Source organism: Columba livia, chromosome 5 (genome assembly GCF_036013475.1).
Source record: "Columba livia isolate bColLiv1 breed racing homer chromosome 5, bColLiv1.pat.W.v2, whole genome shotgun sequence".
In the NCBI taxonomy this organism is placed as follows: Eukaryota; Metazoa; Chordata; class Aves; order Columbiformes; family Columbidae; genus Columba; species Columba livia.
Window position 1 is genome coordinate 32568228 of NC_088606.1, and position 25042 is coordinate 32593269.

The 25042-nt window shown below is 36.9% G+C and overlaps 1 protein-coding gene across 10 annotated transcripts in view; it reads right to left on the reverse strand.

The window, feature by feature from the left end:
* The window catches only part of DPH6 (diphthamine biosynthesis 6), a 206280-nt gene that overhangs the window by 39762 nt on the left and 141476 nt on the right, over window positions 1-25042 (reverse strand). For all 10 annotated transcript variants that reach the window (XR_010472932.1, XR_010472931.1, XM_065064188.1 and 7 more), the window contains one exon: window positions 4507-4912. Coding sequence is in view for 8 of the 10 variants with exons in the window: in XM_065064188.1 (XP_064920260.1) it covers window positions 4507-4912 (406 nt within the window). In the remaining 2 variants the exon portion in view is untranslated. The remainder of the gene's footprint in view (window positions 1-4506; window positions 4913-25042) is intronic.

Below are 25042 nucleotides of genomic sequence, written 5' to 3' on the forward strand. Positions count from 1 at the left end.
AACAGTTCTTAATGACTGCTTAGTTTCTACTCATGTGAGTAGTTCTCCATGACTGCTGAGTAAACACCAATTACTCACATAAGAACATGTAAGCCTAGGTACAAAAGTTTGGAGGTTGAGGTTCTAGCTGTCACCATGGGACATTATTTCCCAGAGTATAAGGGAATATCCATCAAGAAAGTTAAGTCAAAATAAATTCCCAATGTGAATTTAAAGTGTATTAGTTAAAGAATATTGAACTGTAATGCAAATGGGGACACATGTTATTAAGAAAATGCATTTTGGTATCTTCACTTGATATTCTTCTACTTCTCTTAGATTTACACTACATAATGTACATCTGCTAGTACTGGAAACTGTCATTTGGAAAACATCTGGAAAATGTCTTGATAATGCAGTATTTTAATAAGGGGAATACTTCAAAACTTATCAGATGGAAAATTTTTAGTTTAAAAGCAGTACAGTATACATGCATCAGGGTGTTACTATGTCAGTGCAAGGACTCCTGAGTACCTCATCACCAGGGCTTCTCTTTCAGCAGAAGTAACGGTTCCATTTCAAGTAAGATTTTCTACAGTCCAGTTAAACCATATTTGACCCATATTAGTTTTTTTTTTTACTATAGTCTCATTGAAACTTGATAAACATGTAAGTACTAAGAGCCTTTTAGTCCTAAGCATTTATAGAGTAGAGCCACATTTAAAACTAATTATAGATTCATTCTAATGCTGCTACCAGACTGCTTTTCTATCCTGTTCTCTTTTGCCTTTTTATATTCCCACTTCATTTTTTTCTATAATATTAAAAAAGGATTATGTAATATGATGTTCTGGTGAATGCAGGACCTTTTCTACTCCCTAATAAATATTCAAAAATATTTTGCATACATCCTGTGAACAAGGCTTGTGAAATCATAATGGGATGACTTATGAACATTCATCTTTCCTATACTGAAGTATGATCTAGTCAACTGCAAGGTATAGCAAATCATCCCGACACATTTATATTAATGCATATTTAAATGAGAATAAGAAAGAAATAGTCAAATTTATGTTAAAGACTTCTAAAGGCTTAACAGCATCTTACTAAGTATATATGTCAGCTTAATCTAATCCTCCTACTTCTAACACGTTCTGTGGTCTCAGCACGGTGCCCATAAAGCTCCCATATGTTATGAGGGATTGCCTCTGAGATGTTCACCATCAGTACTACACTTTGTTCAATAAAACTTTACCTCCAGCCTTAGGATGACAGAAAGCTATGTGTCTCAAATTTGCATTACAAACCTTTAGCTTCTTTTGACATCAGTAACATCGGCTGTAATAATTTCCAATAACCTGTTACAACATGCAGAGTATACATATTCCTGGTTCTCATCTTACTGTGTCAGGTACAAACAGATTTCTCTAATTTATTTGGACAGTTTTAAATAAATGACAATTTCTTTGCACCAAAAACCACTCATCTAATCAGAGGCTCATTTGAGAAGATCTGTAGCAGTATTTCCTCATTTCAGTCCAACGATTTTAAGTTCTAATCAGAAGAAAAGTACCTTTATTTCTTTTCCATGCTTTTACTAGAGAAGACAATACATTGCAATTCAAGATCTCACAAGAATAATTGGTGACTATTTGCTAATCTTATGACATGATGGAAGTCCACCTGAAATCCACTAAGACTGGAACAGTTATCTCCTCAACCACCTCCCTTGACTTCTGAGACCTGATAATTTCTGTCTTTTCCACTATAGATACATCTGTCTGGTGTTTCACATTAAAAATATCTGAATAACAGTGTCTAGTATCCCCTGCTATGTTATTGATATCATCTTTCCTCAGCAGAAAATACATCTGATGGTAGCTGAAGACTCCAAAAGGACAGACCTACTTGTGGGATTAACAATGTCTAACACATGTTGGAGATCAAACATGTCGCAACGGATCATCATACAGATGGTTAGCAATCAGCACTACCTGAGCTGAATTACTAAGTGGAAACTGAAAAACTGCTTTCTCAATATCATTTGTGTTCTGGCAGCCACATCAAGGGAACAATATTTTTCAAAAGTCTGTGTGTTAGGCCTGCAGATTTTCAGGTTAAGACCAGTACATTTCTGCTTTATCCTGTGTCTTAGTAAAATGCTATGCTGTGTTTGAAAGGCAGTTTTACCAACTATCTGATCAGCTGCATAAGTAAATTCTGATACCCACCCTGACAAAATCTGCAACAGAAAGCAAACTTCAGAGGTAGTAGAAATCACCACAGAGACATACAAATACTCAAAATATCTCAGGGCAAGTCTACAGAGACAGGTAGGAGCAAGTTTTGGCCATGCTCAAAGCTAACAACACACAAACCAGTGTTATTTCAGAAGTCAGTACTGTTCCCTCTTGTGACTTGACACATTCAGATTCATGCATTCTGTAAGCAGAACAAGCTTATTTGAACTCGCCTAAAATATATTATATGTATGTTTCAGATTCTATTCCAGTAATGAATAAAGCTTTTGAGTAATGTAAAACATGCCTTTTTTGCTCCCTTGGTGCTGAATCCAGATTTAGAAAGAAGGTTGACAAGTTAATGGCCTGTTGTAGATGAAACATGAGGACCACCTTAACACTCAAGAGTAAAACAGGAATACCCTAAGAGAAACTGGAAGGGAAGAAGCTGTGGTCATCAGAATGTAACAATCTCTAACATCTTGGGCTGGTGTTATAGGTGGGTTAAAATATCATGGGATTCCAAAGAAAGACTTGATCATAGTTCTGGTATAATATATCACATCTGTGAAGTTATTTTAAAATTCTTCATCAATGAATTAGTGCTACTTGTAAATTTAATGTATTCTATATATTATACAGATTTGCAAGAATGTATTTCTTACCAGTGCGGATAATGATAAAATTGCTATAATGACAGGAATTATTATGACAGTGCAGAGATCTGAACACAACCAGAATGAATATATGACAACCACAACAAATCTTTCTATGTCTATGCCACTGGTAGTACAACATTAATGGAACTGAACCAAATTTTCATGCTTGCAATTCATACATTATGTTGAGCAATATATTTAATAAAGCAAATGAAATTTATTTGGAAGTAATTATTCTATGGCCTGAGAAATATCAAAAAGACAGCAGGCAAAATGGTAATGTTAATCCCATGCCAGAAACATGTTTTATCAGGTTTCCTTTTTGCTCTTAAACGACATGTAGTAAAAACAACAACATTCTGTCAGACTATATGTTCATTCCTTGCTTTCTGGATTAAATATGCTTATTCTATGCCACATTTTTATAGCTTTCAATTCGTGTACTTTAAATCTATTAAACAATGTCAAGTTGAATTTTCCTCAAAAAATGCTGCAGGTTAAGAAAAAAAATAGGACAGTAGAATATTTGAGGGCTAACATTTATGTCAGCTAATTAATATGGATCAGTTGTGGTCTGCAAGGATTTTTAAAGTGCAGGCATATTTGAGATAAATATAGACTAAGGATCTGATTTTATTCCTTCTCAAATTGATAACAAAGCTTTTAAGTATGGTCTACCAGTTTCATAGGCTGGACAGATAAAATACGCTTTTGTGCTCTTGCACAGTGTTAGTTGTCCCAAACTGAGCATAACCCAAAATACAGATGTACAACATAATAAATAAATAATAGTTGCAACATTATATTTACTGTTCTGTGTTCTCTTTACTTGGTAAGGGAATGTGATTTTGAAAAAAACCACATTGAGAAAAAACAGTAAGTATGTTTAGTTAGCAAGTTCTATTTTAATCATAGAATCACAGAATTGTTTAGGTTGGAAAAGATCTTTAATATCACTGAGTCCAACCATTAACCTAGCACTGTCAAGTCCACCTCTAAACCACATCCCTAAGCACAACTTCTACACATCTTTTAAACACCTCCGGGGATGGTGACTCAACCACTTCCCTGGGCAGCCTGTTCCAATGCCTGACAACCCTTTCCATGAAGAAAATTTTCCTAATAGCCAATCTAAACCTGCCCTGTCACAACTTGAGGCTGTTTCCTTTTGTCCTGTCGCTTGCTACTTGGGAGAAGAGACCAACACCCTCCATGCTACAACCTCCTTTCAGGTAGTTGTAGACAGTGAGAAGGTCCCCTCTCAGCCTCCTTTTCTCCAGACTCAACAAACTCAGATCTCTCAGCTGATCCTCATCAGACTTTTGCTCCAGACACTTCACCAGCTTTGCTGCCCTTCTCTGAACTTGTTCCAGTGCCTCAGTGTCTTTCTTGTAGTGACAGGACCAACACTGAACACAGGATTAGAGGTGAGGCCTCATCAATGCCGAGTACAGGGCGATGACCACTGCTGGCCACACTACTTCTGATACAAGCCAGGATGTTGTTGGCTTTCTTGGCCACCTATCCTTAAAAGTCACTTCTAAAATGTCTTCTTCCAATGATGCTTTATGCTGAAGTAAACAGAAATTACCTTAAGCTGAGTATTAACACGTCATCATAAGTCTTACCTGTCTGCAGTGTTTCAGCATCAAAGACATCCTTCTTGAAGAAAGCTCTAAAAGACAAAGGACTTGCACTGCAGTCTTCTGAAAGTTTCTCAACAGCTTGTCTAAACACAGCAACTAAGTCATGAAGAGGTTGATCTAAATCAAGCTGAGAAGCGGATGGTGAAATCAAACTCAGACGTACAGAAACTGATGCACAAGATGCAGAACTAGACTCCACAGATTCACACTCAATTTGGAATCCCTCTGACAACATCTTCGTTGCAAAATGTTTTCTTTTGAGTGGATCATCAACTACTGCAACAACATGCCATTCAATGGCAGCATCTCTGGGTAGGTGAGATATTACAACCACAGCAAGCAACCCACACACCGCAGTTACATGATGATATGTCTCTGAATCTTCAACCTAAAAGATAAACAAAACATTGCATGTATTACAGAACTGTTGGAAATTAATGTTGCTCATATTCAGCTGATATATTAAAAAAGTATGTGCAATACAGTTATTTTGTGGAGACTGTTTTTCCCCTAAACTTTCCTTCTTATTGAAGTCATCTTGAGCAATTGTGGATTTGTCTGACAGTTAATATCTGCTCATTTTTGCAATCTCATACTACTACTATACCTGTACCATTTAAAGAAATGCTGATCATAATATATTTTGCAGTCACTTTGCAATTAAAAATGTTTTTGCACACAGTAATTTTTTTCCAAACCAACGGTCTTTGAAGAATAGAAATGGTAGGAACTACAGAAACAAGTTAGTAGAGCTTTTAAGATTTATTTTAAAAGTCAGGAGATACAGTTCAGATACAGCAATGATACAGTTTGGATAGCTCTGAATAGCAGAATGATCTTGAACAAACCCTCTTAGAAGATAAAAAGTGTTTTCTTAATAGCAGAGCTCATTCAGAAACTGTTTTCACATCAACCAGCATATTCAATCAGCTAAGCTGGTAAGCTAACTCTGAGTAACTGAGTTCCTTTCCTTCTGATGGTATTAAAGAAGTGGGACAAGCTCTGTGTTTACTTCTTTGTAAAAATTTTAGTAGAAATTGCACTGTAACCTGTTAACAGGTGTAAGAACGGAATACAGTGTTTCAAAATACTGAAACACTCTTCTGTGAGACAGAGGAAGACATTGTGAATTTGTAGCCATGTCAACCGAAACTAATTGTACCCATGTCCATTAAATAGCATTGCCTTTGAATCTTAACAAACCTAGATGAGATCATAAAAGAATTATCTTGTTCTTGTATTGTTGCTATGTATTAAATCCCTTTTCACCTGAATGCAAACAAAAACAGCCTTAGAGTTTTAAACTAGGAAAAATACGTTGTGCTGGGTTGACTCCATCCAGCAGCTAAGCACCACACAGCTGCTAGCTTAGCCCTCCCCTCCCCACATAGCACAGGGGAGAAAACTTGTGGATCAAGATAAAGATGGTTTAATAAGTGAAGAAAAAAGGAAAAAGAAAGGAGAAAAACCAAACGAGCGATGCAAAGGCATCCACACCTCCCCAGCTAGATGGTGAGCAATGGCTATCCTCCCAAAGACCCCTCTTCTTACTTCTTATCACTGAATATGATGTTATACATCATATACAGAATGGAATATTCCTTTGGTCAGTTGGGGTCAGCTGTTCCAGCTGTGTCCCATCCCAGCTTCTTGTGCACCCCTGGCCTACTTGCTGGCAGGGAAGTGTGACAAACAGAAAAGGCCTTGACGTTGTGTAAGCACTGCTCAGCAATAAATAAAAACCTTTGTGCACTATCAACACTCTTTTGGTCACAAATCCAAACCACAGCACTATACAGGTTGCCATGAAGAAAGTCAACTCCATTCCAACCAAAACCAGTACACACATTTAGGTCTGATGTTACATTACATTGAAATGCATATACTCATACTCCTATTATGTATATGAAAAGGTCTATTTATGGAAAGCAACCCCATTTTATGATATACATGCCCTCAAAAAGTATGTCTTCTGAACACACCTTTTTTTTTTCTTTTCTTTGAACAACTATTCAAATAGTTGAATAGTTGAAATGCTTATTTTGGCCAGCAGATTATTTTTTTCTTACTTTTTCCAATATTTTTATGGAAGGACAATATATTAAGAATTTTTAATACTAGTCACTTACACCACCTTCATTGTGTACCAATTTGCTTACACCACAGTATATACTGGTAATATTGTCTATTGCCTGACCTCTGAAAGGAAAAATAATAACAAGGCAAACCTGTCGTTTTGCCTGAAGTCAATAATGCCGTATAACTCACAGTACCTTCAATTCACAAGCTCAATTTTCTTCCACTCACTCTCAACTTTGAGAGGAAGAAATAATGACAGGTTACAGGCACTTTATTTCAAAATTCACTCACAAAGTTATTGACAAGCATTTTGCACAGAATATCTTTGATGTCTGACCCTCGTGAGCTGTTTACATGAAAAACGCACTTCTATATTAACGATAGTGGAGTCTAATTCTACAGCAAACATGTAGCAATTGCTTTAGCATTTCTGGTTTTGATATGGGAACAAAAATAGGGATAATTTATCTCAAATTGCAGTCACTTCAGTCATAATAAAATTTCACTGAGTACTGTTTGCTTTCAGTACTTTCATTAGCCTAGCCGGGGCTGTTATTAAGGTACCAACACATAAATGTTACATTAGCACTTGACAGGAGAAGCATAGTATTCTCCTCTAGGAGATGAATTCTAACCTTGTCAATATAATTCTGCTTTGAGTGCTGTAAAACAGTTTGAAAAGATGAAATACTGGAGCTTTGCACTGAGAAGAAAAAAAAGTCATGCTCATTCAGGCTTAAAGGCCACTTTGCTGGCCCAAGGTGCTGAGGAAAAAGTCCAAAGAAGCTCTCTCAGGTCACATCAAGCACTAAGACAAACTTTTCTACTTCCCTGTACTTGTCTTAGATTGTTAAATCAATTACTCACTATTTCTGCTTGCCTTCAGCTGCCATTTAGAATATGAAGAACTACATGAAAATTAAGGCCAGGAGAAAGTACATCTCCTAATTTAACAAATGAGAATCATTCTGTGTGAAAGACTATTCATAGTGCACCTGTACAGTACCATAGCATGGATAACCTTTAACTTCAGCATTTGCACAAAGCACAAGTGATGGAGCTACTGGGGACTAACAGTCTTTCATCAGCTGCTACAGAATCTTTCAGAAATAGTTCTAACAATGACCTCTCCTGACTTATTTTAAAGAAATCACTGAGATTTGTGTTGTACACAGATGCTGCATTTATGAGATACCATTCACAAATTTACAACTGTCTTAAACAGCTGAATCTCTTTATGACAGCCTGTCTAGTAAATGAGTATGAATATATAAGGTCTGCTAAGAAATTCTATTCATATGATGCTGGAAGAATATAAGTAAGTCTTAAGACTGAAAAGGAAGAGGAATTATTTTATTACTAGGTTGCTTTTTCCAATAGATTCTGCGCTCTCATCAATGAGATTTAACACTTCTGATGGACGGCTGTGGTACTATGAAGAAAATTATGTTTTTAGGGTGCTTGCCCAAGAATACCACTGTAGACTGTTCTACAAAGGAGCACAGGTTTTGGCCTCATCCTTCCTCTACACCTTCAGTTTTGGAAAAAAAAAAAAATAGGGCAGAAGAGGATACAATTTCACTTGTAATTCTTGAAAAAGAAGTGTCAAATAATTTTTGGGAACCTCTACACTTCTTACTATTGACAGACAAGAAAACTGCTGGGGAAAACAGTATTGGAAACAGTGATTTCTTGAAGTATGTATGATCTGAATTTTCCAAATATTTAAAATTTTCATTAGGCTGTAGGTGTAGTTGTCATCTAAACATTTATTTTCTAGCTATCACTGTTCAAATGATTTTCAATTAATGGGGCAGAGTCTGCCTATTGAAGATTTGCATTTCCACTTGTTTGCTTTTCTACAGGATTTAATCCTTTCTAAGAACAAAATCTGCAATGTAGCTTTGCACCAGGAGAAGTTCAAATGTCATAGGGGAAAATTAGCAGATTGTAAAGATTCATTGTCTGACTGCTAAGATAATATGGAGACAGATGCTAATTCTGTGCTACACTTTTACATAATATGATTTAAAGAGGGCTGGAGAAGGAAGCCAGGTAACATCCTTTTACTGTGCGGGAGACAGCCTCTGAAAATAAATTACTCTCTAACAATGTCTTCTTTCAGGAACGGATGCAAACTCGATCATCTCAGGGACCACAGTATGACAGGATTCTGATTGTCATGCTATGAAAGGGTAGATCTCAAAACTTTGGACAAAGATTTGATATGACAAGTGATTTAACTCTAGCTGAATCTCACGTTAGACTGTGCTCAAAACATGATTCATAATATCCTCCCCCTTCCAAAAGGATCATCTGCTACTCAGTTTATCAAAGCTGGGAATGAATGGAGTTCTAGAAAGTTTGGAAAAGGAAGCCAAAAAGCATTTTTTTCTAAATACATCTATATCATTCTCTATCCAGAGAACTATGAACACTCTCATTTTTTAACACCTTGGTCTGAGAAAAATAAAACTAAAGGAAGGGCTTTTCCCATTGTGAAGATAACACTGATATTCTTCTGGTAACAGAATACACACTTGGGAAAAACAGAAGGTATGGAGTAGATTTTAGGAGGACTAAGGATGCGACTGTTATTTACTGGACATTCTATAATACCAAAGTAGGCTGATGCCATATTACTGTAAACACTGAGAAGAGTGCCATGCTAAGCTAAGTAACATCTTGGAAAGTCTTAATAGATTGGCTAATAAAGAATCACAGCAGCTGACAGCAGTCAAGAAAGCAAGTAAACCATTATGAATTCCTAGGAAAGGAACAAAGTGGGTAACATTATGCCACTATAGAATTACAGTTTATCCACACCTTGGATAAGATCTAGAACTCTGGATCTCACAGCTGAAAAAGGACATGTTAGACCCAGAATGTGTTCAGAAGAAGACAACAAGGATAATCTGGATGGAGGGTCTGACTGGAAATGTTCTCCAGCCTTCTTAAGGAGAATATGACAGAGATTTAAAAAATTGTACATGACATAAGAAGGGTGGATAGGAAGAAGAATTGATTTTGCATGCATGTCTTTCTGTACAAAAACTACAGATCATCAAATGGCATTAGTAAGAGCATGGTTTCAAAAAGAACAATGGTGGGTGACACCTGCAATTCCCTTATGGAGAACGCTGCGGTTGCAAGAAATTTACAGGGATTCAAGGGAAGCCTGAACAAGTACTCAGAACACAGATTCAGAGGGGATTATAAGAGGGACATAATAAAATTCTTAGTTAATTCTTAATTTATACAATAGTTAATAATTTATATAAAAATTAATTATTCATCTAACTATTGAAATTAATTTAATTAAAAATGAATTAAAATAGTTTGAGGTTGGGAGAATATTAGGGTGAATATATGCTTTTCCTGTCTCTCCTATTCACATCTGCTTAGAGCTACTGTTTAGAGTTGGAATACTATGCGGATCCTACACAATTATGGCTACTCTTATGTTCTTACATCAGAATTTATGCTTATGCTGATACTAGTGGTGTGTTTGGTGAAGAAAAATGACTGAGTTTTCTTGACTGGACTGGTCGAATTTTCACAACTAGCTGCTTCCAACAACTATTCCTTTCCAATATTTCTGATATTCTTAGGGAGTTTTATGTCCATCTGTGATATTCTAGACTGATTTTATAGATGAATGGTGTACACGGAGTCAAGCAGAAGCATGCAGATAACAGCTTGCCCCTTTCTTTGGGCTGCATCAAAAGAAGTGTGGCCAACAGGTGAAGGGAGGTGATTCTGCCCCTCTGCTCTGCTCTGGTGAGACCTCACCTGGACTCCTGCATCCAGCTCTGGAGCCCTCAGCACAGGGAAGACAGACATGGACCTGTTGGAGAGGGGCCAGAGGAAGCCACCAAGATGACCAGAGGGCTGGAAGACCTCTGCTATGAGGACAGGCTGAGAGAGTTGGGGTTGTTCAGCCCGGAGAGGGCTCCAGGGAGAACTTATTGTGGTGTTTCAGTACTTAAAAGGAGCCCATTAGAAAGATGGAGACAGACTTTTTAGAGGGGTGTACTATGACAGCACAAGGGGTAATGGTTTTAAACTGGAAGAGGGGAGATTTAGGTTATGCATGAGGAAGAAATATTTTACAATGAGGGTGGTAAAACACTGCACACGTTGCCCAGAGAGGTGGTAGATGCCCCATCCCTGAAGACATTCAAGGCCAGGCTGGACAGGGCTCTGAGCAACCTGATCTCGTTGAAGATGTCCTTGCTCATTGCAGGGGGTCGGTTGGACTAGATGAGCTTTCAAGGTCCCTTCCAACCCAAACTATTCTATGATCCTATTCTATTATTCTATAAAAACAACAAGAACAACAAAAACAAAAACCGTAAAACTTCCTCTTCTTTTTGCCACAGCAGAATGACAGAGAGCTGGAATCCTACTTTTAGGGGGGCACAAATATTTTCAGTCCTTGCTTATACTGATAGAGACAGCACAGACTACCAAAACACAACAGACAGTCCCAGGCAGTGCCAAGCAGGAGGTCTGTCTGCTTTAGCACCTGCCACAGGAATGGGGATCCTGAGCCCAGACAGTCGCTGCATTGTAACCCCTCTAACAAGGATCTACAATGGATGTTTAATTCAAATCTGCAAGAGTATAAGGATGATTGGGTGGAAATAGAAAAGCTTGGCTGCAAACTTACTGAAGGCCACAGTACTACAGTTATGAAATGACATCCAATTCAAATAAGGTATCTAATAATGAGAAATGAGAATGGGAGCTCTTCCTTTACTTTATATTCATGCATAGGCTGGAGTTGAAAAGGTAGCTTGGTAGAAACATTCCTTAACCAACACTTCTATGAACATGTTTAATGCAGACAGCCCTTTCAGATTGCAAGAAGGAAGGTTAAGATCAGAGGTTGTCAATTGGTTTTTAAATGTCTAATTAACCTGTATCTTCACATTAAACAGTTACCTGAACTGTGTACATAATGCTTCCCTGAGCTTAGCTGAGATCCAAGATATTTTCACATTGGTTCATAGTACGACCAAGCCCTTGCATTTTATGTGCCTCAAATCTTAGTAAATATTCACTCAGTTTTCATTGCGCATATTCAGGAGAGCTTCAAATACCCTCACACTGATGAATGCCCGACACATTCTCAATGCCACTACAAAACAAACCAGAACCCAATGTAATGAGCATAGTTAAATGAAAAATGCTGGGCTCTAAGGGTTGTAAACTAATTTACGCATAGTGTTGTTTTAAAAGTGCTGACCTTAAAAAAGAATTTTTCTAACTAGTAATGTATTTTTTCATTAAAGAAAAATATCAAAGGCAAATATGGGAATAATGACTGTAGGACAAACCTATACTCAATCCATTGTAAAAGCATTTAACTATTTTACTTAATTTAATTGAAAAAGGTACACAATTCATCTATCCATATTTATTATACAAATTTGTTTATTTTGACGATCCTCCATTTTTTCCAAATAAGAAATATTATTTTTGTTGTATAAGGACTAAGGTCTCATAGCTTAGTCCTTACAGCTGAATATGGAATCAGGGCATAAGAGGCAGAGATGAATGCATAATTGCTATCTCTACAAAGAACTGACTTGGAGAACAAAAAGAAAGATACTGTGATGTTACTTTTAGAAGCTGAGTTTATGAAAACCTTCTATGGTATGCATTATTACACCATTATAGTGGCAAGATTAATGTGCCTTTAAATAATACATTTAAAATTTCTTTTACACTGCCTGCATTAAACAGAGTGCATCAAACTCCTGAGATCCAGTTTAAGCTTTGCTAGAGTCTCTCACAACAATAGGTTTATGACTTTAAAAAGTAAAGATTCCACTAGGAAAACTGCATAAGAATAATAATGTCAGTTCCTGAAGAAAGTAGGATAGAAGCAAGCCTTTTCAACATCCTAGTTTGTCTAATAAATAGGCCACATGCATTCCTGCTATAACACGCCTGAATTCAAAGAATGAATGCCACAGTGTTTTTATAACAATAAAATTGTTAACAATATTCTTTTTGCAAAGCTTACAAAAATAAGAAAGCCTGACATTTAGTATCCCTTCATGTAATAAAACAGATCATTTGTTGCATGCCAAAAATACATAAGCACTAGATTGGCAGACTAACAACAAGGTCTTATAAACCTGAATATTTACCATGGAATAAATACTGCTAATATTTAAAAAACTACAAACCAAACAAAATCAACAAGTCCTTCAGAAATTTAGTCCTCTCTGCTCCACAACGTGTTGGACAAAGCTGACAGTACTTCAATTACCACTGTATCATGTAGAAACTATTTTGTACAATGCCAACAGGAAAACAGAACCTGTACTTACTTGGTGTTACTGAACCAAGTAAATTCTACAGAAAACAAGGTGGTTCATTATTTTTTGTGTCAGCATCTGATATAACATTTTGCAAAATAATTTATTTTTTTGTGCAGTCTTTACCTTTAAAAAAACAGAAACATGAAAAAGGGAACATAGAAGGAAACGAATATGGGTACAGAAATTCAGAGGCAGTATTATTTCTAAGGGTACTTTTAATAAATTCTTGTAATTTGAATGGATTTCAAATTAATGTAATCTCTTAATATAACGATTCCAATTCCACATGCTGGCATTTGGGAAAAAATACAAATTAAGTTTTCTTCATAATAATTGTGAAAAATGAGGCACGCAGCTATGGCAGTGATGCAAAATTAATTATTAACCATTTAATGGTCAGCAATTAACACATCAAGCACAACAGGTTAGCTTTTCCAGAGAGGCATTCTGCAGATGAAGTAAATGAGGAAATCTGAAATCTATACAATACATTGCTGGCTATTATTAGGACTTGTCAAGGTGATAGGCTAAAATTTTATGGTAGTCAACCAAGTATGTCAGAAGATACTACCACAAAAATTAACCAAAATCATTCTTAGGGCCCAAATCCCACAAGAAATCTAGCATAAATTTGATTTTATAAGTTGAGATAGCTTTTTGGTGCATAAAGGATATGCTTAAGTCTTTGTAGAATCAAAAGTTTCATTACAAATAGTCTCTGAATAGTACTACTGTAAGTATATGTAAGCATTATATAAAAAGATAAGCAAATACACAAACTCATGAAAACGAGTTCATAATAGATCAATACCTATATATGGTCTATAGCTTATATCATTCAAACAGAATAATTTACCATCTTGCTATTCTATCTTTTACCATGATCGTCAACAGAGGCCGAGAAGTGGTATAAATTTTCATCATTTTTCTGTGACAGACAAAAGGGCTCAGTTGAAATTAAAGATATAGCCTTACAAGCTTTCTTTTGATTATGGTTATACATGAGGTTATAATTTGCTTGCTAATTTATTTTCTGTTTTCTATTGTTGGATGTCTGTGTTTTTATCCTTTCATTTTGGAAACTGAGAAGCTCTGTGACATGATCAAAATAAGAGCAATTAGTATAACATTTCCATGAAGACGTAGTCAGCTTTGAAGGAGTCTCTAGAACAAACAAACAATCGAAAGCCTGAAGGCTGTATACAAAGTCTCTAAGAACTTGGCTAACACCTCTGCTTTCGGGACTTAGCAACCTGGAAGTTTTCTTGAAAAGTAAGCTCAAATAATTACTTGTTAGAATAAATTGGAAAAAAAAAAAAAAAAAAGAAAAAATAGAAAACGCAAACTGGCCTGCTGAAAGACACAGACTTCTGCACGCACAGTAATGGAGAAGATTCTCCTTTTTTAAGACTGAGACTTCTATTACTGCTTGATTTAGCAGGTAAGGATCACAATCTTGTTCTATTCCATTATCTAAAAGCATAGTCTCAATAGCCCCATGGACTTAAGAGTTTTTCTTCTACCCACAGAATTTTATACATTTCAATATCTCTTAAAATACATTTTGTAATTTTATGTGACAATTATGCCACCATCAGAGCAAAAGAAAGGTTTTTAAATGTTGGATAATCAGTTATGGGAAGGATGTGATAATATCAAAGGGAAAATACAGAATACCATTTTCCCCACGTTTTTAAGTGGTTATAAACATCAACCATAGCACTGACTATTCAGAGGAAATTGCATTGAAAGGACTGCAATGACTGTGTCTGGACTGAGAATTTGAGAAGCACAGGACTGCTAGCATGGCTGTCAAAAGGGCATAATGCCTGAAATTCAGAACTAGACAATTAATGTTAGCTTTAAAAAATGGATATGACTGCTGAAAGGAGAAGATTTTCCCTCTTACTGGGCCCCTAATTGCTCCCACTGATAAATAATGAGACAGATTAAATGTAACTTTTGTTAATTCTGGTCAGTTTGTCTTCTATTTATTTACTATTTATTTTTACCTGAAGGAACTGTTTATGGCTTGAGTAGAATGTTTCACTAAGCAAGCGCTCTGATACAATATGAATACCTCTATTTTTGTTCCTAAGTCAAAGGGGTCAGAAAGGTATTTTCAATCTTTTTAAGTGCATACAGGCCTTTGGTTGTTTGGCTTATTCTGCACAAGTAGTCATGCCATCCCGTGTACTTACTGACCTGAAAAACACCCCTCCTACTGCATGGGAAGCTCAGCCTCCTGGTCTTCCTCCTGTGGCATAAAGTATTTTAAACTCTTATGGTCTGATATATTTTAGTCTAAGTATACTCACAGGCTTCAAAATAGTAATTTCTGGGTGAAACGTAATGGTCTGTGATATACAGGTCAGACTAAATGATCTCATGGTGCCTTCTGGCTGTACAAGCTACTCAAGCTATGAAATCTGTTTTACTCACTACTGACAGTCAGTCTTTCTACCAGTGCTGCAGTGCCTGAACTCTAAAATCCCACACTGAGAGGGAAACCATCTTACTCATTATGGCCTTTAATATCCCTTGCTGATAGTTTTAAATTTTTAAACAGCCCTACCTGTCGTGCTCCCTTTTATGTGTTCTCATAGTTACAGATTTAATTTCAGAAGCAAAATATCTAAACAGTAAGCATAATAAAAATGAAACAGGTTAAAGCCTATTAGCAGTAGGGAGCAGATGTAGCAAAATTCTGCCAGTTCCCCTACATTTCCTCCCCAGCAGGGACTTTCTGTCAAGCTGTGAGTTAGTTCTATATAATAATGTAGGCTGCTGTTACTGCAATTGCACCTTCCTATACCTCACTATTGTACTAAAAATTCACTTTGATTTTTGATTTCTTCCTTCATAATAACAGTATTTAAAGCAGTTCCTGCAGAGCTAAATGTAAATTCAAGCACTGCATGCTAGATGCTCAGAAGGGCATGAAAATGTAAAATGATAAGAAAATAATTACATATTGAAAAGCTGGTTTATTTGCTTTAAAAATATTAACTTTCCTTCAATAATCTAAAGGTTCCTGAGCCACGAGATAACCAGTTAATGACTGAAGTTAAGATTCCTTGAACTATTTCTCAAACATACATCACTCAATATATCAGTTACAGTGTGGAAAAGAGATAACTATTTAAGGAACAAAGTCATAAATTGATAGCAATATAAACTGAAAGCAAATGAAGTCTGCCACATGAAACATGATCACAGACTGTCACTCTGAGGGTTTTATTCTTCATATGTAGCGTCAAAAATAAGAAGTTAAGAAAGGGAGTAGTACTGAATTAAGGATGTTCAAGATGGAAAGATTCCACTTGAAAATCATTTGAGAGTGTGTATAAAATGAGACAGAAAACGAGAAAAGTTAATGGTCAAAATCTACTTTGTGGGCATTAAGGATAAGTGATTTTATGATTTAGAATTTAAACATCAGATACTGATGGCAAAGATGCTTTTTTTGAAAGTCTGCTTTCCTTCTGAACTTTGACCTTGAGCTCCTGAACTCATTTCCAAATGAAGTGTCATTTTTTATCTCATGTGCTCAAACTACTATCACTTGTTCTCCTGTGCCTGTACAGCACCATTAGCTACTGTTGTTAAACCTGTACTTAAACTTTGCAGTACGCAATGTAAAAAAAATTGTGATGCTGCTGGAGGCAGAAGAAAAACAAGTTAAAAATTCTGATGGCACTGTTAAACTTCTATTAATTGCCAGGCTCTCCCTCATTGAGACACCCACCTTCATTAGTAATATGATCTTGAATGTGGCACTTTTTAGTAAACAAAGATTTTTAGTGGAAAATACAAATATTGACATTCCTTCACCTTATGTATATGAGTAATTTTGGGCCAAATGTTTTGAGCAGTGTATCGGTTACTTTCACTTTTTCAAATGGTATAACTGCAAAGCAAGATCAGTTAAATGAAATATAACAGGACTATGAGGACTGTACATGCCCTTTATTTTAAGCCAAGCCATTTACGTTGGTCTATAATGTCCTCCATACAGTTTGGAACTTGGATTTTGCAGGACAAGTTTTCCCTCAGTTTAATGTTACAGGAATCAAGCTCAGGTGATGCAATTCAGGCGATTTCTCACAGCCCGCTGTGCTGGATTGTCCACGGCTGGCAGGTAAACCCCTCCCACTGAGTCGTTCACTCACACCCCCTGCGGCAAGATCGGGGAGAACTCAGCAGGGGAAAAGAGAGAAAAAAAATCATGGGTGGAGATAAAGACAGTTTAATAACAGAAGGAAAGAGAAAACAACCAAGGCAATCACTCATCACCTCCCACCAGCAGACTGATGCCCAGCCAGTCTCTGAGTGATGGCTACTTTAGAAGAGACTTACCCCTGCTCCAGTATTTATTGTCAGGCAATTTATGTAGTATATAATACTCTTTGGTCTATTTGGGTCAGCTGTCTCAGCTGTACCCCCTCCCAGCTTCTTTCCAAACCCAGTCTGCTTGCTGGGTGTGGGCAAAGTTGAAAAAAGATGAAAGTCTGGAGGCTGTGCAGGCACTGATCTGCTATCAATACAAATCCAAAACACTGCACTACAGGGGCTGCTATGAAGAAAAATAACTCTAAGCCAGTCAGTACCACGATGTCCACTCACAAGAGGAAGTTCATAATAACCTAAAAATTATAAGCCAAGCCTGAGTTAAATGCGTAACTGTACTCAGCAGCCATTGGAATGAGACACATAGAAAGCAAGCTTGTTGTCTCAAAGATGAAGAGATGTCTCTCAGGTTACTATTGAAATATATAATGGGATCTTAACTCATGTTCCTGAAGGCAGGTGAGTCCATGCTCAGAAGATTAGAATGGACATTTTTCAATAAATGGCCTTTAAGAGACATGTATTAATATATATGCTTGTTAAAAGTTGTTATACTAAGAAAAAGATACAAATATATTTTCATGGATATGTTTGCAATGCGTACTTATATATATGAGGAGGGGAAAAAGAAAAATTTGTATACCTAGATGTCTCCCCCATGTAATTTGAGACCATGCACTGAGAGCCTACGAGACTATGCATCACTGAACAGGTATCTACAACTCTACACAAACATTCATCTGAAAAATTACAAAAATACTTCTGACTTAATAAGAATTTATTGATAATTAGTATTTTCATCAGGGAACAGTTACATTTTCCTCTTTGAGACTCGCTTCTCTGTTGAGATATATGCAGAAGCAACTATGTCAACTACAGGAGGTGGCCACATTGTTTCCACAAAAGTGCTTATACGTGAGACACATAAAGATCTGCATAATATTAACATTGAATAATGTCCAAAAGAAAATCAATGTTAGATTTCAAGTGTTACCAGCTGTGTTAATTGTGCTACAACTAAATAATTGATGAGAACTGTACACCTGTACTATATGAGCTGGACACATTTTTATTTTTCATCCATGAAGTTGATGATTTTCCTGAAATTCGTGCTTTCATCATGGGGATCTAAAGTGCTCTACACATAACTAGGACTACAGTTTAATAGGGAAGTTTCTTGAGCAAAGTAGGACCTTGATCACTTTTCAACCAAGATGGCATTTTCCCCTCTATAAAGAGGGACTGACAACAGGTACCAACCGCAGGGCTGAAATCCTGTTAAATGGCTTTCACAGTCATCACACACAAGACTTTTGACCAGAGGTTCTGGCCTAAGCAAACAGTGGACGCGTATATGCCCTCTTGCTTAGCACAAAAGTGACAGGATCAAAATAGAATTAATATTTTCAGTAAAAGAGATGAAAAATCACTCAAAAAACTCTCATAAGGGAACTGCTGCAGGGGAACACGAGTCAGTCTGGATGAACTAGGTTGTTTACCACCCTGAATAACCTGACATGTATTTCTTCACTCTGTCTAACTGAAAAATAATTTTCAAATGCATGTATATATTACCTGTAAATGGCAAATAAGCTAGTGCAAATCAGTTCATGGAAATCAGAGAGCTATGCTGACTTAGACCAGCTGAGGATTTGATTTTATCTATATCTGTCTACACAAACATTCACACAAGAAACTGCCTCGTTTCTTATTTTCTATTGTTCATATTTTATGTTTACATTCTACAAGTTAAATTCGTGTATATTGTTTAGAACATTATACAATCATACATTTTTTTATGGATACATGTACACTCAATTCCTCATAATGGCTTTAGTTAATATCATGTAGACTGCTTCATTGTTCTTTTTGTTGACTGTATTTATTTTTAAAATTCATTAATGCTCCATTAGTGTTATAAATAGAATATCACAATGTTTTTTTTAAAAAAAAGTATAAGTGGGAACCCTTTCACATCTCATTGTGGCCCAGTGTCAAAAGGCAGTATACATTCAAGGACCTCTAGAGTTCGACTATCTGCACTTGACCTGTGTTAAATATTCTCATTGCAGTTGCTTCAAGTGAATACAAAAGCTTTGTTTAATCTGAACACAGGGGAAATGAAATACACCAGGCACGAGATGAAAGACCCGCTGCCACTGTGCTATTTGAATGCACTGCATGTTCTTAACACGGACCATAAAAGAAGCCTGGTTTAATATATCAAACTGTGGAACTTTCAAAATAGCATGTAGTAGCAAAATAAATGTTATAAACCTGATGAGACAAAAAAGGGAAATAGAAACATGTATTTTCTTCCTACTGAATTTCTGATAGGCATAGGTACTGCGTTGTGGCAATGTTTTTCAAAAATATTTAATTTTCTTCTGGTAAGATTGCCAATTATATTAATTAACCGATGCAAGATTTTACTGCAATGTAAATGTACCAGGGTTCTAGTCTATCATTTATACCTTTACAATATTCATTCACTTCTACTCCTCACATTTTAAATATTCTGTTCCAGAAATGGCTAAAAGAAGGAGACCAATTAAATTAGCATTTCCCATACTATTGTCTACAGTGCACAGAATTTACAATACTATTCGGAAATCTAACTATCATATTAAACATAGATATTAACTAATGCATATCATAAAATAGACAAAATCAATGTACTTGAAGAAACAAAAAGTACACACTCTCTCACAGGTTTCATTTTTTATATTACTTTTATGGTAATTTTCTCCATAGGTAAAGAGGATCTAAAATCTCTGTCCAATCCTTTACAGCAAGAAAAGCCTTCAACTTCCACTGTCTTAACATAAGCTACTTCTGTTCTACTTATTATAAAGTATCAGAGAATGCAGGAACTCAAATTCATGACAGTTTGTATCCTTCAAATGCTACAGGCATGTCTGAACAATGTAACACACTGCTGTGCTACAGACTCATGGTGCCATTCTAAATAACAGCCATGAAAACATAATAATTACTCCAGAAAACCACTGCATGTAGCTAGACGGCTTCTGGTTCAGGCATTTACTTGTTCATAACTCAGGACCTCTGCATTATTCAGTAGACATAGTGGAAAGACACAGGGTACTATCACTGATATTTAGGGAAGCGTCAAAGGAGGTATGATGCAGGGGCTCCCTAGGATAGGCCTCAAGAGGACTGCTCTTAGATATTCTGAAAAATCCTAGTTCAGGCTCATTTAAGTCTTTTGACATCTAAACAGTCTGTTAGTCTGGCCCAAAAGGTTTAAGTTTAGATACTGAAAGCTGACATCAAGTTACCCAGGTGCTGAAATAGGCAAGCAATACATTCACAATATACATCAGATAAAACATCGCAAATCCTGTTTTTTCCATCACTTCTACATCACATGGTATTGAGACACACATTGTCAACAACCTGAGTGGCATTCCTGACAGAAAGAAAGTCAACTGTAGCACTCTTTGCTGGATTTGAAACAGCCATGGGATCACAGCCACTCATCCTGAATGCTTACCGTAAAAAAAATAAAGCTTCTGTCAGAAGAAGGTGGGATGGAGAACCTTTAAAATTTGTGGTATGTTTGCTCAGGAATTTACTGGAGGGAGAGGACTAGACAAGTAATGTTCAGATGCAAGCTGTGTTACAAAAGCCAAAAGACATGTATTTTTTCATGCCATAGGAAGCATTTCACCAGGTAGATTTTTTGTTACTAAGGATGGAAAATGGAGTAGGAGCTGCCTAATAAAATAACTCAGAGTGGAACTGATCTATAATATCATCATCAAAAGAAAAAAATAGGATGTATAAAATGAATTACTGATGCAAAAGATCTAAGCTAATAGTCTTAGAGCTATTAATACATTTTGCAATTACATTAAATTACCTTTCTATGCAACACTCTCTTCCGTTCTTAACAAAATACATTGCTTTCACAGTTTCATCCAGCTTTTCAAAATCTCCCTTCACCAATATTTTGGGTTCACTTACAAATACAGGAAATCCTAAACTTTGTGCTGGTAACAAAACATGGTGTAGGAAATGTACTAAAATATTTCCTTATGCATTTTTCTTTTTATAACAAATAAATCAGATATAACATTTCAGATAGTTCTGGAAAATCTGCCTCATAGCTTTGTGTATGCCATCAAATCAAAATAAGAACTGAAACTTGTTTTTACCGTTCAGTCATGTTTATCAAGAACTCTATTTCAAAAGCAGCAAATGGCCTTCAAGTTTCTCTGTAAGTTTATGTGCTCCTAACTAACAGAAAGAAATGAATTAATAGCACGTTGTCATGGAATATACATTTGAATAGCAACAGCCCCAAACAGTATCTATTGCATAACTTGTCAAAATTGATACATTCTACTGGCCTAGCTGTACTAAATCTTGCTGGGGATTAGCAAGACTTAAAGAATAAAACACAGCAGTGAAACAAGCTGGAATGTCTGAAATCCTGAGACAGCAGAGCATGTTTTGTCTTTATCATAGAATCATAGAATTTTAGAATCATTTTGGTTGGAAGAGACCCTCAGGATCATCGAGTTCAACCATAACCTAACTCTAGCGCTAAATCATGTTCCTAAGAACCTCATCTAAATGCCTTTTAAACACTTCCAGGGATGGTGACTCCACCACTTCCCTAGGCAGCCTGTTCTAATGTCTGACAACCCTTTCCGTGAAGAAATTTTTTCCTAATTTCTAATCTAAACCCGCCCTGGCACAATTTGAGGCCATTTCCCCTTGTCCTACCACTTGCTACTTGGGAGAAGAGACCAACACCCTCCATGCTACAACCTCCTTTCAGGTAGTTTCAGACAGTGATAAGGTCTCCCCGCAGCCTCCTTTTCTCCAGGCTAAACAGCCCCAGTTCCCTCAACTGCTTCCATCAGACTTGTGCTCCAGACCCCTCACCAGGTTCACTGCCCTCCTCTGAACTCTCTCTAGTATTTCAATGTCTTTCTTATGATGAGGGGCCCGAAACTGAACACAGGATTCAAGGTGGGTCCTCACCAGTGCCAAGTACAGTGGCACAATCACTTCTCTAGTCCTGCTGGCCACACTATCCCTGATACAAGCCAGGATGCTGTTGGTCTTTTTGGCCACCTGGGCACACTGCTGGCTTATATTCAGACAACTGTCAATCAACACCCCCAGATCCCTCTCTGCCAGGCAGCTTTCCAGCCACTCTTCCCTGAGCCTGTAGTGCTGCCTGGGGTGGTTGTGACCCAAGTGCAGGACCTGGTACTTGGCCTTGTTGAACCTCATACAATTGGCCTCAGCCCAACGATCCAGCCAGTCCAGAACCCTCTGTACGGCCATCCTACCCTCCAGCAGATCAATACTCCCACCCAAATTGGTAAAGATATCGGTAAAGGTAACAAAATTATATTGGTGAATATAACAAAAGAAAGTAAAAAAGCAGCCATTCAGAAGCAGGAAAAAAAAGGTTGTCATGATCTTGCCCATCTCAGTCTGGCAGAGTCTGTTGTACAGCCAGAAGTACAATCCAACACTTGAAATACTCTTAACAAAGTACTACAGGGATAGTTCTGCATGGAAAGCCCATGGGGAGGGGAAAAAGAAGGTAGGGGGTGGACTCAGCTCCCAACTAAATATAGCAGGAGTCCTGTCTAAATGGCACAACTCAACCCTTACTGAATAAAGTGCATACACAAAGTAAATTAATAAAATTTTGCAGGCACAGTCACTGTTATATCATTATACAATAATTATTTGGAATGTTTCCATCTATCAATAATGCCATCTGTCCTACACAATACAAATGGACTACAACCCATCTGGCTTATTTTTTTCTATTGATTACTCTGCTGAATGAGTTAGCAAAACTGCTTATAAAATCATCATATTACATGACACTGTCATTAAAAGATGTGAAGAAAAACACAAGATGAGACTTAATTGGAAGACTGTCAGTTCTTCTTCCAGAAAGTTTTAACAATGCTATAAGCTTTCTCCTCCCCCCCACCCCCCGCCCCCATTACTTTAAAGAAGAAGAAAAAAAAAAAAGTGTAAATGCTAACTACTGGATTAGGCAGAAATTGTTCTACCACACAATTGTTACTATTTCTAACTAGGTATGTTAGAGAAGCTCCATAAATGTATCTCCTCAAGAGTGTCAGAATGTCACAAAGTGTGCCTTGGAATCACAAAGAAATTGCAAGAGTGGAACTTAGAAATGGGGTGGGAGGAAACTGCCAATGGATGGCACTTGTATTTGCAAATTCCAATTATTTTTCCTAGGTTTGGGCATTGATTATTTGTTTGCCTGTCTTTATGCTATTTTTGCAACCTCTCTTCTTTTCTTTTGATTGTAACTACTACTTCCCTCAACTAGATTTTAATTTCTATGACTGCAGCTTGTTTTTTCTTTTAATTTTAACCACTGCTTGCCTTTATATATTTTAATTTTAACAAGGCACCACTTAACAACAACACAGCCTTATCCATCCACAGAACTTAAATGCTTACCCTGGCTCCCTCACTCTAGACCTCAGTTCCTACAGTACCCTTTTAGTTTTAATGAAGGAAATACCTTGTGTACATTCAAAAGGTTGATCCAAAGACCTTTTATTAGCCCAGTGTTTTTCTTTGTTTTTGAGGGAGACTTTGGTGGGGTTTCTTTCTTTTCCTTCCCTCCCCACTACCTTTTCTTTCTACTATGACTTTTCTTCTCTCCACCAGATTTCTGTTTCCTTTGCTACCCAGAACAGCTTTTCCAGTGACACTGTGACTCTAAAGCCACATGAAGGAAGAAGAGAGAGAAACATGGGTTGGATTGCAGCTCTGGGGAGACAACCCTCAATGGCTGTGGGTAACTGGAGTTCAAGGAGGCAATGCTGTGGGTTATACTGGAGGGGTGAGGCTGCAGGGAATGGTGCACGGAGTACAGATGCTGAGCTGCCATTTGGAATGAGGGAAATCAGGATGACAGCAGTGGAAAGGAGCAGTGCAAGAAGCAAGGAATCACGCTGGAATAAGGAAGCAGCCAGAGGCTTGGTGACAGAAACAAATCAGAAGTTGCAGGGTGGACCAGCCTGCTTATGTTACTATTTTCTCCCTCTCTTAGAGTCCCCTCCCCTCCTTGACCCCCACTAGAGCCACTCCTCCTCTGGTTATCAGTGAAATAATTTGGTTATTCTAAAAAATACTCAATTCATCTTTCATTTCATAATTCAAGAAGTTCCTAAAAGACAATTGTCACTGTCAATAATATGACAAGAAATTCTCTAAAGTCCAGGTTAATGTGCCTGACCCTGTGGCCTTATCGCAAACAAAGTTTTGATCAACTCTGTGCTCATATCCTGCTTTTAGAAATAAACCTTTTGTGTTTTATAAACACATCCAGAGAAAAATTCCTACACTTCTCTTAATATTCTGTTCCGTTATGTCTTATTTATTTGTGTCCTAAACAATCCCTTTTGTGCTTTACAGACTACTGACATCAAATATGTAGAATGATGCAACCGAGGTTGCTGAACAGTACTATTTATGTAGAGGATATTTACCAGACATGACTAGAATGCTAACAATCTTTGGTGCTCTAAAAAAAACCTTTGGCAGTTATGATGCATACAATTTAGTCACTGTTTCAAATAAAATACCTCAATCTGAATATACCATCATTTTGCTATTAAATACAGAACATTCAAAAAACAGAAATGTAGAGTCTAAACCTAATTTTAAAAACATAATTAGTTCTATGTTTTATAATGCCTGAGTTACGTGAAATG